The sequence below is a fragment of the Pelobates fuscus genome, chromosome 5 (assembly GCF_036172605.1).
Source record: "Pelobates fuscus isolate aPelFus1 chromosome 5, aPelFus1.pri, whole genome shotgun sequence".
Lineage (NCBI taxonomy): Eukaryota > Metazoa > Chordata > Amphibia > Anura > Pelobatidae > Pelobates > Pelobates fuscus.
In genome coordinates, this window is record NC_086321.1 from 95,505,136 (window position 1) to 95,518,661 (window position 13,526).

The following is a 13,526-nucleotide window of genomic DNA, read 5'->3' on the forward strand; positions in this document are numbered from 1 at the left end:
TTTCAGGCCTACTGCGTCATCAGTTACGGCACACCACAACTGACTTTTTCATGTCCTGTTTGTTTTAAGTTACTAACTCTACGGCTTTATGCCTTGACCACAAATAAATAATGTTACTAATGGTAATTTGTCCTTTAATCAGGGCTCGTCTTCATTAGTTTCTATGGATGTTTTAAATGGGGATTTACCCAAAATTACCCAGAGCAATGAATTTCTTCCTTGAATACGAAGCTTTTGTTTAGCGTTTTAAAATTCATATTCTTAAATTATGCATTAGCTTGCCGGTGTCATTATTAGACAACATTTTGCGATTCTCGTCTCGAAATTTGGTATTCAAGCATTTCACATTAATTGTGCAATTTCTGTTGTTATTCTACAGATCTTGGAGATGTATTTTGTGCATAAGATGTATTTTGTGCATTTTTTTTTTTGTCAAACCAAATGCAGAATCCAACCCCTTCTCAGTAATATTGATCTTTTATACTACAATATAATAAATGTCAGTAATGTCCAATATTGACTGCACAATGTAGGCTGGGGGGTGCTGGTCTAACCGGCTGCTTGCAATATCAATCATACCCCAGGTAAGTGCACACTGCCATCCTCACTGCAGACCTCTTTGTCACTGAGCATTTGAAAAAAATGGTCAACAAGCTAATACTCACATACTTTATCACATTAAAAATACTAAGGACCCCTGACTTAAATGAACATTTAGGAGACCTTTTATTAGCTGTAACAACCTACCTGACTCTTCTAGTCCAGATATACTGAGCCATTGGGTCTTCCAAATCATTACCATGCAAGTAGAAGGCATCAGTTAATGTTAGATTCAAGGAAGCAGCCCTACAATTGACTAAACTTGAAGTTTTAGCAACTTGAAATACAAATGACTTTTTTTCTTCAAATTCGCTTTTGACTTAAATGTTGCCATTTGAATTTCACAGTTCAGTGAATTAAATCCTACAGGGTTATTCACTAAAGGGAGAATTGTAAGGAATCCAAAGGGAATTTCAAATTTAAGGCCAATAGCCAAATTGGAAAAATTCTCCAAATGCGCTATGCTTCCAGTTTGGCTATTTTAAATTTAAATCTGAAACTCATTCTTTGCTTCAGTTAAATGTAAGTTACTCCAGTTAACCTGTTCTCTCTCTCCCCACCCCCATTTCTCTCTTTTTAGAGTGTCTCTGGATTAAGGCTAACAGATACCTTTCTGAAGAGAACGTATGAATATGATGACATTGCCCAAGTATGTGTTGTATCCTCAAAATTCCCAGCAGAAAGTTGATTTGGAAATTTGAAGATCCCCTGACAAATATGGACCAACTTGTAAAATATTTTCTCTACGCACAAACCAGAGGATGTGTAGGTCTGCAGATAATTTAAGCATGTTTTATGATTTAATATGTTAGTCTGTGTACATTGTTTTAAAAGACTGTTTTTAATGCATCATATGTATTTTATCCATTTCAGAATAAAGTGTAAATATGAATTTATTTGCGTGCTTTACCCAACACTCACTGAAGCTTTCTCTGCATATTTTTTTTTGGGGGGGGGGGATGAAACTCTGGGAAAGCACAGGCTATTTAACGATTTTTACCTGAATTAAAAGTGCACTTGCAAAATTTTGGCGTTTAAATATTTTCAATAAATTATGCACAGCTGCTTGTGAATAATATATGGTTTAATAAAATCAGGTAGCTCTTTCCTTCTCTCCAGAGGATTTTTTTTTTGTTTGCCATTCAATTTTATTTGCACTGTATCATTTTGATTTTTACTTTTTTTTTTCTTATTTGTTTCATTTTGGCAGCTTACAGCTCTTGATTTCCTTTTTATGAGTAATGTATATATGCATACTTATTTTATTTCTAAATAAAGAAGTGTAAACAAATGCACTTGTGTTTTTTGCCACTGCCTCTACTGATTCTGGATCACGTTTTGCTCACTCCATGCTATGCAAGTGTTTCGGGGTGTGCTTGCCACTAAAAGAAGTTTAAAACATGCTCCACTTCATCTTCTATGAGACTGGCAGTGCTTTTTTTTCTGCTCTGTGCACACTCCCATAATTTTCTATATGCAGTCATGTCCACAGAATTCAGTGCAGATAAGAGTTTTTGTTTTAAATTGCATTAACGACTACAGAACCATCCAAAAGCTTGCAGTCAAAATCACTCAAGTTTAAAGTGTCAGGAATTCAAAGTTTAGGACAAAGCAGCCAAACTGAAAACATGTGAGAATTTTTTTTCAAATTTGACCTGAGATTTGATTTCTCCATACTTAACACTTTAGTGGATATTCTTATTTATTCGAAACCTGTGTTTTTACTAAATACTTTTTCATTGAAGGATGTGCACATATGTGGTTGCAGGAGTTCTAGTCCTAGTCCTACTAAAGGTTTTAGCATGAAACTTTGGTCATCACTGGGTGATTAGCATTTGATTCTATCTCACGATTGCCATTTCTAGAGTATGCATATAGCATCCTGCAATATAATGCACATTTCACCAGATTGTCTAGTGCAGTGAGTACACTTCTGCTTTTATTGTATAGTAAACAATGTTTTACAGCAAGTTTCTGAATGTTTGAACACATGAATTACATGACAATAACAGTTCATTCTGTTAACAGTAGCTTATGTAGGTGTAGCCATTTTTTTGCTTCTCCAAGACAATTATTGCTAAATTATTTTAGTATAAATTGACAATTTCACATGCTGTCCACAATGACCAAATGTATATATATTTTAAGCATTTTCTGAAAACAAAACAGAACACAGATCAATATAAAATAATGAACAATTTCCCAAGATTTAATCCACATGCAATCATAAGGTAAAATCACCAAGTGACCAGCATAGGTACCAATAATTTCCTACAAAAATGTGAGCACTCTAAAACAAGGTAGAAATCTGTTAAAATGTATTTTGTTTTGCTCCAAAACGAAGCATCTTGATAGGTAAATACAGACATATTCTGTAAAACTTGCAGTCTCAATACAAATTGATTTATACATTTCAACACAAATGTTCAGTAATTGTATGTTTTGGACAGATGAAGTACAATTCACAGCATGTGCTATGTTAATTATGCTAGGTTTTTTTATTTTCTATAAATTTGTTTTGCACAACTATACTACGTTTATTTCTCCCTTCCAATCTTATTTCCAAAAATACTTCTGTGCATTTAGTCATGTATCAAGCACACTGGAACATGTAGTTCAGTTTTCTTTCTGAAGTTAAACACACCTGGTAAATTAACTACAACTCCCAGAAATCTTTGCTGCGCCCATAAACCTAGAGTTAGCTCAGCAGTGCAATACAATATTATTGACGGAGCCGCTTGCTCGTTTTAAGCGAGTGCATAGCAGAAGCTACACAGCCTGGGCAGTTGCAGTGGATGCATGAAATTTAAATGGTTAATTTTTTTTCCCATGATTGTATTTTGATTTAGGAAAAATACAGACTTTAAGCCATGAAAAGTACCCAACAAAACAGAGCTCCAAATTAGGTGAACGGTATAACAAATAGCAGCAGTAATACAGGTGAGCATACGATCTGGGCATCCCGCCAAATGAAAGCTACAACAAAAACCACCTACACTTATGTAAGGAAACACTAACCGGTCACGTGAAAAATACTCCCTAAAAAAAATAATTCATATTGGGGTTTATTTGTGACCACCACCCAAACCAGAGCTACAGAAAGATATACATATGGTAAGCACTTCTCAAATTATCTTGATTTAGAAAATAAATACAAAACAAGCAAACAATACTGTATTAAAAGGTCCTCTACAAGCGAAGCAGTAAAACTCAATACATTGGTCTTATAACTCTTTCCTGGACTCTTTTGCCAGGTAACCCTGGGTATTTTTCATTGTTCCTTGCATTGCTTTTACAGATTTTAACCTTTATACATTCTATTCAGGGTATATGTGATTTTCTGCAAAGTCCCAAAAGTTGTTAGAAGAGCCCGTGCAGCTGTGTATAAAGAGCAGGGTGGAGGATATCTGAATATTGCTGCTCTATTTAAAGTGCTCTCTTCATTAGGCAATTTAGCCATTTTTCTGAGATTTAAAATCTTGTGGTTTAGTGACCAACCCCTTAAGGACCAAACTTCTGAAATAAAAGGGAATCATGACATGTCACACATGTCATGTGTCATTAAGGGGTTAAAGGAGCTCTATGGGGTCAGGAACACAAACAGGTATTCCTGACCCTATTGGGTTAACACCACCATCTAGCCCCTCATGCCTCCATAAATATAGAAATCTTACTTGTTTTCAAGCCTGGAGCTGCTTGCATTGTCACAGTTTCCTTTAGACCTGCCCAGTGCCTGCTGACATCATCAGAAGTGGTAGCCTGATCCAATTACAATGCCTCCCTATAGAATTGGCTGAGACTGACAAGGAGGCAGATCGGGGCAGAGCCAGCATGATTCAAACACAGCCCTGGCCAATCTCCAGGGAGGAGACACTGAATGTTTGGATGCATTTTAGGCAGCCATGACCCAGGAAGGATCTCTAACAGCTATCTGAGGAGTGGCAAGTGAAGTTATCACTAGGCTGTAATGTAAACACTGCATTGTCTCTGAAAAGACAGTGTTTACAGCAAAAAGCCTGAAAGTACTTATTTTACTCACCAGAACAAATCCAATAAGCTGTAGTTGTTCTGGTGACTATAGTGTCCCTTTAAATAGTCAATAAGTAGATATGCTAAACACAGCCCATTTAAACTGGTGGAAAGGGATTGCAAACAGCCCCTCTGTTCAATTAAAGGTTATTTATAATGCTGGAGGGTTCCTTTAAAGTCTTTTTAGATTATTGGGCCTGCTCCAATGCCCTAAAAACAAACAGTTAAGTTTCCTTTATTCCAGAATCAAGAGGGTCCCAAAACACAGTTCTGCTCTGTCACTTTTGATATGTTTTGGGATCCCTGCATTCTGCCTCTCTATGAGAAGCATTGCTTTATACTGGGGCAAAAGGCAATCAGAAAAGGCACACTCCTGGCTGTCTGACAGCTGGGAGGGTACAACCTAGCACCATTACAAAAGTACCAATTTCTCTTGATATCAGCACTTTCTGAAAGTGGGAAATAGAGGGCACTTTGTTAACTCTTAAAGAAATTCAGCAAACAGATACCGTAAGTGCTTTAGCGGTGTGGAGAGTTCCTTTAAATCTATTCTTGCACCACAATAGAATAATAAGCACAAATCTCACAGTCAGCAAATTCTGGATTCCAATGTCTGTTTAAAAGGAAATTATGGGAACAGTTGTAAAATCAGCTTGGCAAATATTTGCTTTTGTACAGGAAACAGAACTGTAATGCAAGACCGTGTATACAGAGAAGGGATCGAATTAGCAAATATTCTTTGTGACCTATGTGCTGTTAAATGCAGTCTAGTTAAAGTTGAAATATATAGATGTGCTGGAAACATGTTACCACTCAATTATTTTGAATTGAATTTTAGTTTTTGGGGTTTTTGTTTTCATATTTGGATTTCACAACTGAATGTTCCAAGCCATTTATATGCAGAAAATCATGTATGTGATAAGTTGTTAAATTATTCTCAAAGGGGGATTTCCAAGAAACAGTATTATTCAGCCTATAAAACAGATAAAGAAATAACTGACCAGTTTTAGACGAACTACCCAAAGGCCAGGGCTAAGAACATTGCAAATCTTCCAAGTCTCAGGGATAGTATTAAAGACTTCAAAAGGATGAAATATGACAAATCCACCCACAACATATGCAAATCTTTTTATAAAAAGATTGGGAATATATATATAAAATAAAATCCCTAACGGAATTCAGAACCAAGTACTGTATATAGATACGTCTAACATTTAAATGTATCTGAACTCCTCAACATATCACATAGGTCTACTTCATCTCAAATAATTGATAAACAAAAGGTAAGGATGTAAGATGTGTTTATTCCTGTCCTTTTACAGAGATGTCGTCCTGTATTACACTCCCGGTGCTCGGCTATCAGGATGTGGGTGATAATGAAGCATTTTCAAGGAATGCAGTCTGGAAGAATGGCAAGCGTGGCACCCTCTTCCAATTACGTGAGCAGCAATTAGTTAGTAATCAAAAGCGCTGACCTTTCATCTAAAATATAGCACAAAACAAAATTCAAAAAAGTTACATAACCTCTGTGCTTCAACTGAATGTTAATACATTTGAAAACTGAACCTTGAAAGATCGAGCGGCTGTGGAATTTTTGTAGTAGAATTATTTCATAGAAATCCCATTTCAACCTTGAATCTTCCCATCCAAGTTTATTCATCATCTACTACACCACCACCACCAATCCTCAGAGGCCGTACAGTAATTTCCTTTCGTTTACCACACAGCGTTGCTTTTTATTTCATATCATTATTATTTTCAGTTGAGCAACCTCAAAACCATATATTCACATACTGCTTCATTGACAATGTTTTCGATCTCCTTCCTGACCTCAAAAAAATAAATAGTAACCAGTCTATATAACAGGTCCTACCGGTTCTTTCAACATGGAGATCACATTTTAAAATTCTATATTCCAGAATGTGACATCACATTCTGCAATTTAAGCTTACAATATGAATAGTTAATAATAATTACCAATAGTTGATATCCAATTATAATATAAAATAGGATAAAATGATAAAGTGCTGCCTCACAGGTTGCTGAGTAAGTCTGTACCAGTGGAAGAAACAAGTGGGACAACAGTAATTTACAATTTTTCACTTTAACATTTTATTTCAGCTGTGTTATACTTTTGTTAGGTGTTTTTTTTTTCTGTCATATTCCGGTCTGAACGGACATAAAAATGAAATTTTGAAATATGTGGTATGTGATTTTATACTCCAGGTAAAGTGTTTAATACACTAAAACACAATGTCCTCAGGCTTACTTTGACATTTATGATCTTCCGGAGTCCATAAAGAAAATATGAGAAAATTGTAATGTAACATGCGGATTTAAGTTTTAGTTTTGGAAGTGCACTGGGCGGCCGGACCCTCTGGAGTGACAGGCCCATTCGCAGCTGCGACCCCTGCAACCACAGTAGGTCTGCCACTGTGTGAAGCTCAAAATAGAAAAATAAAGGTGAACTTTTGAACTGAAAGACCATGAGTGCTATAATCCTTTACTTTATAGAATGGATGGAATGGATATAGAAAAACTCATCCTACCTTTAGTATATGACTGGCTCCTTCAGCTATATACATGCACCTTGGGTCAGACAGTGCTTGAAAAGACTAGAAGGTAGATCTCCATATGTTGTACAACCAACTCCCATGATGCTTTGCATCCCTTTAGAATGTTTAAGAATGACAAAGCATCATTTGTAAAAACCATTTGGGGGATCTACCTTTTTGGGCACTCCTGCTCTACGGTCTGTTCTGCTTCACTCCCTGCACAGTGCAGTGACATTAGATCAACAAACTGCCGACTTCAAACATTGTCTGACCCAAGGTCCATGCATATGGCTGAAGGATCCTGTCAGATATTAAACGTAGAGATGAGTTCTCTCTTTAATTTCATATACTTAATTTAACACAGAATCCGTTTCAAAACTTGAAAGCTTTAATCCGTTTTAAAATGTTGACGTGACAGTTGTCCTTTAAAGCACAGCACTCAGCCATTTTATATACAGTGTTTTATTAAATGTTTGTTGGAAATATCACTGGTAATGTCAGATAGTAAGCCTAAAAATGGAAACATCCAGTGTTATGCTCTATTCTAATGCACCAGGGAAATTAAAATTCTAAGCCAAATTAGCCAAGATTAAACCACCAATTTGAGAATTTTTCCAATTTGATTATTCTGGTATAAAGTGTGATATCCCACAATCCACAGTTTTGTGAAAAAAAAAAAAAACCCCTATCCAATGGAAATAGGACAGTTGGCCAATATTATAAAATTGTGATTTCTATTTCCATCTTTGAGAGCTGCCTGCCATATTCAGACACTCAGTGTGCTAGCCTGAATTCTCTCACTGTGATATCAACCAGTGATATCAGGATTATCTACATATCCCCATGCATGCATTTTACCATCTGCACAGAGCTAAGATAGGCTTGCAGTAGTGAACTGTGCTTGTCGCTGTACCTAACTGAAGTGAACATTTATTGATTGATTGACTGATTATGGACCATGGGAAAGGGAGCAGAAACTCAAAAGTCCATAATAGACAGGAAGAAGCAGCTCCCTGATTAAGTAAGTGATAGCTACACATATGCACTATTCTTACACAGACACCCAACACACAGAGTATACTATTCTTACACAGACACCCAACACACAGAGTATACTATTCTTACACAGACACCCAACACACAGAGTATACTATTCTTACACAGACACCCAACACACAGAGTATACTATTCTTACACAGACACCCAACACACAGAGTATACTATCCTTAAACAGACACCCAACACACAGAGTACAATATTCTTACACAGACACCCAACACACAGAGTATACTATTCTTACACAGACACCCAACACACAGAGTATACTATCCTTACACAGACACCCAACACACAGAGTATACTATCCTTACATAGACACCCAACACACAGAGTATACTATTCTTACACAGACACCCAACACACAGAGTATACTATTCTTACACAGACACCCAACACACAGTATACTATTCTTACACAGACACCCAACACACAGTATACTATTCTTACACAGACACCCAACACACAGTATACTATTCTTACACAGACACCAAATACATTACACACAAAGTATACCAGTTTTGCACAGGCTACCTTAACAAACACACTAAATAGTGTCATAATCATCATACACATTTCATGTAAAAGGTTCACATGTTCAGTGTTATACGTCTCCCCTATAGGGAACATTCTCAAGAGCACTATGTAGCAGATATGCAAAACCCCTTTACCATGTTTAGTGAAAATGTTATGGCAAGACAGGAGGCTTCATATTTGCTTTACTTTCTTTACTGAATCCTCCCAGCAGCAAAGAAACAGTTAAACAATTGAAAACAAAATCAACCAATCAGAAGACATCCATACAGTAATATGTGGCTATGAGGCTCCTCCCACTTCCTCTTTCTTTGCTGCTTGCCTCCCAGGTGAGTCAATTCTGATTACACTGGCCTTAGTGCTGTATATTTACCTCAGTTTTTTATCATACCATTGTTTTAATTGTATTTTTTTGTCTTAATTATTGTTATTACATCTTTATTTATACTTCATTATATAGATTCTCCCCTCAGGGCTGACTTCTTGGCTGCCCACAGGGTTTTTTTTTTCACTCCCACTGGCTCTTAAGTCATTTTATCCTGTTATCCTCTGCTCTTAGTATAGGGTTTTTTGCTGATCCAATGATCTGATCTAATCTAATCGCAGTTTTTTTCTTATCTTCCCGACGCTCTACTAGTCGGGCCTCACTGCTGCTAGTATTGTGCGGCCTATCTGGCCATTTTTCCCGCCTTTTTCCTGTGATGCGGGTGGCCACCGCCTCCTTCAGAGCTGGCAGCCATTTTGGTTTTTTTTGGCAGTTTATTTTCATTAAGTCACCAAGTTCCAAGGTAAGTTTTTCTTGTGAAATATATTTCTTTGCACTCCTCTTCCACAATCATATTAAAAAAAAACAAAAAACATTCTAAATAGTTTCTACCTACTTATCTATTCATCTATTTAAAGTGGAATTATTTGTGTTTTGTCTTCATATAAATAAATCCAAACATTAACCCCTTAACGCCGTTACAGCGTTCTATGCCGTCCCACATTAAATGGGCTTTAAAGCCGTTGCGGCGGCATAGAACGCCGTAATGGCTGAAGGCCCCAGTTGATTGGAGGTACTTACCTCCGCCGTGATCCTCTTCTGGAGGGCTGCCTGACAGCCCAGGCAGCCCTCCCCTGGCAAATTAGGCCCCCGGGGGCCATGTGATAGCTCTCAAAGAGCGATCACATGGCCCCCTATAGCTGGCTGTGGATCTGCCAGCAGGGGGACTGTCTGAAATATCAGACAGCCCCCCTGCTGGTGGGAGGTGTAAAAAAAATATTAAACAGGTTTTAAAATAAATTAAATGTGTATATATGTATATATAAAATATATATATATAAATTATATAATATATATACACATCTTATATATATGGCAGAAACACTATTTTTTTTTTTGAGGACACTAGAGGGAACCTCATACCTATAGGTTGCAGCTTCTTATCTGTTTTTAGCTCTCATTAGATCACACAGCGCTGATCCTATACCCATTACATCTTATATATATGTAACGTTATACATAGTGTATTTTAACATTAATATGAGTATATATATTAGTATTAAAATACACTTAGAATGATGTTACATATATATAAGATATATTATATATATATATAATACATCTATATATATATTTTATATATACATATACACGTATAATTACAATAAATAATTTTTTTTAAAATAATTTAAATTATATATACATATGTAATTTCATTCTAACTGTATTTTGTTATTAATATATATATATTGGTAACAAAATACACTTAGAATGACATTCTATATCTATCTATATATAAATTACATAACAACCGCAAATCTAAGTATAAATATATATATATGATAAATATATATAAATACATAATTAACTACATAAGTTTACGCGTAGACTTTAAATACATATATATGTATATATATTAAAATTCTATGTGTATATTTAAGTAATATTTTAACATAATTATGTGCTTTAATTAGTTAAAATTTGATTGACATGCCTGACAACCCAGGCAAAAAGTGCAGAGAATTTGAATTGCAAGCACTATATTTAACCCTGTAACTTTTCAAGACACCATAAAACCGGCGCATTGTTTTACTCGGGAGACTTCGCTGAACACAAATATTAGTGTTTCTAAATGGTAACTTGTATTACAACAATGATATTTTTAGTAAAAGTGAATTTTTTTGCATTTTTCACATATGAACGGCACTTTTACTGACAATATTATTGTTGTAATACAAGCTACCATTTTGAAACACTAATATTTGTGTTCAGCGAAGTCTCCTGAGTAAAACCGTAACCCCCATGTACAGGTATTATGATGTTTTGGAAAGTTAGAGAGTCAAATATAAGGCTTGCATTTCATTTTTTTCACATTGAAATTTGCCAGATTGGTTATGTTGCCTTTTGAGACCACATGGTAGCCCAGGAATAAGAATTACCCTCATGATGACATACCATTTGCAAAAGTAGACAACCCAAAGTATGTCCGGTCATTTTTAGTAGCCACTTAGTTACAAACACTGGCCAAATATTCGTTTTTTGCTTTTTTTTTTTCACACAAAAACAAATATGAACGCTAACTTTGGCCAGTGTTTGTGACTACTACAAAAGTGGCTACTACAAAAGACTGGACATACCCCACTTGCAATACCTTGGGTGGGTAGTCTACTTTTGCAAATGGTATGCCATCATGGGGGTAAATCTCATTCCTGGGCTACCACATGGTCTCAAAGGTAACATTACTAATCTGGCAAATTTCAATGTGAAAAAACTGAAAAATGGAATCTGCTATATTTGACCCTTTAACTTTCTAAAATACTATATAAACTGTTAATGGGGGCTACTGTTGAACTTGTGAGACTTTGCTGAATCCAAATATGTGCTTTTTTTGCAGTGAAAGCCAACAGTATTATGACATTTACAGCTAAAACGTGAGGCGGAACTACAAATGCTTTTAAAAATTTTAAATTTCTCACAGTTTTTTATTTTAATTTTATTCATAATAAATTATGTTTTAATATATAAATATTTGATATGAAATGAAAGCCCTGTTTCTCCTGAACACAATTATATATAGTAAGTGTCGCTGCATATAATATGAAAGAGGTGAATTACGGTTGAACAGACATATAGCGCAAATTCCAGTTTTTGTTTACATTTTGTTTTGATCATTATGTGTACTATTGACTCCGTCCTGAAGGGGTTAATCTGCCTAAAGGGTTTATTGTAACAGGTGACCCCTGTTTGCTATAGTGGTCATTTTCTCCACTACTTAGCTACCCACTGCGTCTTTGTTTATATATATGTGTGTGTATTATTTATTATTTATAAAGTGGGTGACCCCCATTTACTGCTGTATCTTTGGGTAACCCCCATATGCTTTACTTGGGTGACCCCCAAGATTTATTTTAAAGGGTGACCTCCTTTATTGTAACAGGTTACCCCTGTTTGCTATAGTGGTAATTTTTTCCATTACTTAGTTACCCACTGCATCTTTGTTTATATATATTATTTATATAGCGCCATCAGATTCCATAGCGCTGTACAATGGGGCTATGTGTGTGTGTGTGTATATATATATATATATATATATATATATATATATATATATATATATATTATATCTATCATTTATAAAATGGGTGACCCTATTTACTGCTGCATCTGTGGGTAACCCCCATATGATTTACTTGGGTAACTCCCCAAGATTTATTTCAAAGGGTGACCTCCAATTATTCACAAAGGGTGACCCCCTTTCAAATCTGACGGAGGATTCACATAATGGACCGTGAAGGGGCTCCGCACAAACATCCCTGGAAGGGCAACAGTGCCTCAGCCAGGCTAAATATATGAGGTTGTCACACACCTCCTCGAGCCAACAGATAATTAATCCCCTAGAGCAGGGATAGGCAACCTTCGGCTCTACAGATGTTTTGGACTACATCTCCCATAATGCTTTTACAGCCATATTGCTGGCAAAGCATCAAGGGAGATGTAGTCCACAACATCTGTAGAGCCGAAGGTTGCCTACCCCTGCCCTAGAGGGTTCCACATCCCACTATGACCTACAAGTCGTGGATGAGTACTGCGCGGGGTATTCTGATGACAAATCCCTACTGATGCGCTACACGCTAATACTCCTTATGTCAAGGAGTATTTTGTTAATCAGCCTCTGGTTTACCAAGCCTCTAACACAATTAATCCCTACAAGACCCAGGATCAGTCTACCTTCCTAGATGCTAGTGGCCAACCCTTATTTGATCCCAGGCGCATTAAACATCTCCGCTCTGCTGAGTGGGTCCCATCCGACCATATAGCCCAATTCTAAAGAAAATGTGGCTCCACAAGCCGCTTGAAAAGGAGATTCAGAATCAGCTGAGAGCAGAATGTCCACGTCACAATACCTAAAGGTGGCACTCACAGCTGAATTTGATCCTCTCCTGATCACCTAAGAAAGTCGGGTAAAGAAACCGCAAAGGCCTTGAACAGGGTCTAAAAGCAGTTCACGACAATCTGCTTGATATCGCTGGCCCCATTATACAAATATTTATATTTGCTGATGAAGCTCTAACAGATGGTACCTTGGATCCACATTTGGTAAGAGAATGGACACAGAGGGGCTTATGTTTACTTGGCAATGCTAATGTAGCCATTTCAACTGAACTACGCATAGCCGTCTTACACAGGATTGACGCAAAATTGGCAAATTTAAGTTCTAAAGTACTCAGTCCAGAGGCTAATGGCTTATTGTTTGTTGATCAATTCAT

General features: G+C 36.4%; 2 protein-coding genes across 6 annotated transcripts in view; one reads left to right on the top strand and one right to left on the bottom strand.

The window, feature by feature from the left end:
- The window catches only part of TRAPPC13 (trafficking protein particle complex subunit 13), a 42,489-nt gene extending 40,993 nt beyond the window's left edge, over window positions 1-1,496 (top strand). For all 4 annotated transcript variants that reach the window (XM_063454071.1, XM_063454072.1, XM_063454073.1 and 1 more), the window contains one exon: window positions 1,181-1,496. In XM_063454071.1, coding sequence (XP_063310141.1) covers window positions 1,181-1,288 — 108 coding nt within the window. In that variant the 3' untranslated portion in view covers window positions 1,289-1,496. The remainder of the gene's footprint in view (window positions 1-1,180) is intronic.
- Window positions 1,497-5,801: 4,305 nt separating this feature from the next.
- Window positions 5,802-13,526, bottom strand: part of SGTB (small glutamine rich tetratricopeptide repeat co-chaperone beta) — a 93,912-nt gene continuing 86,187 nt past the window's right edge. For both annotated transcript variants that reach the window (XM_063456920.1, XM_063456921.1), the window contains exon 12: window positions 5,802-6,111. The gene's annotated coding sequence lies outside the window, so the exon portion shown is untranslated. The remainder of the gene's footprint in view (window positions 6,112-13,526) is intronic.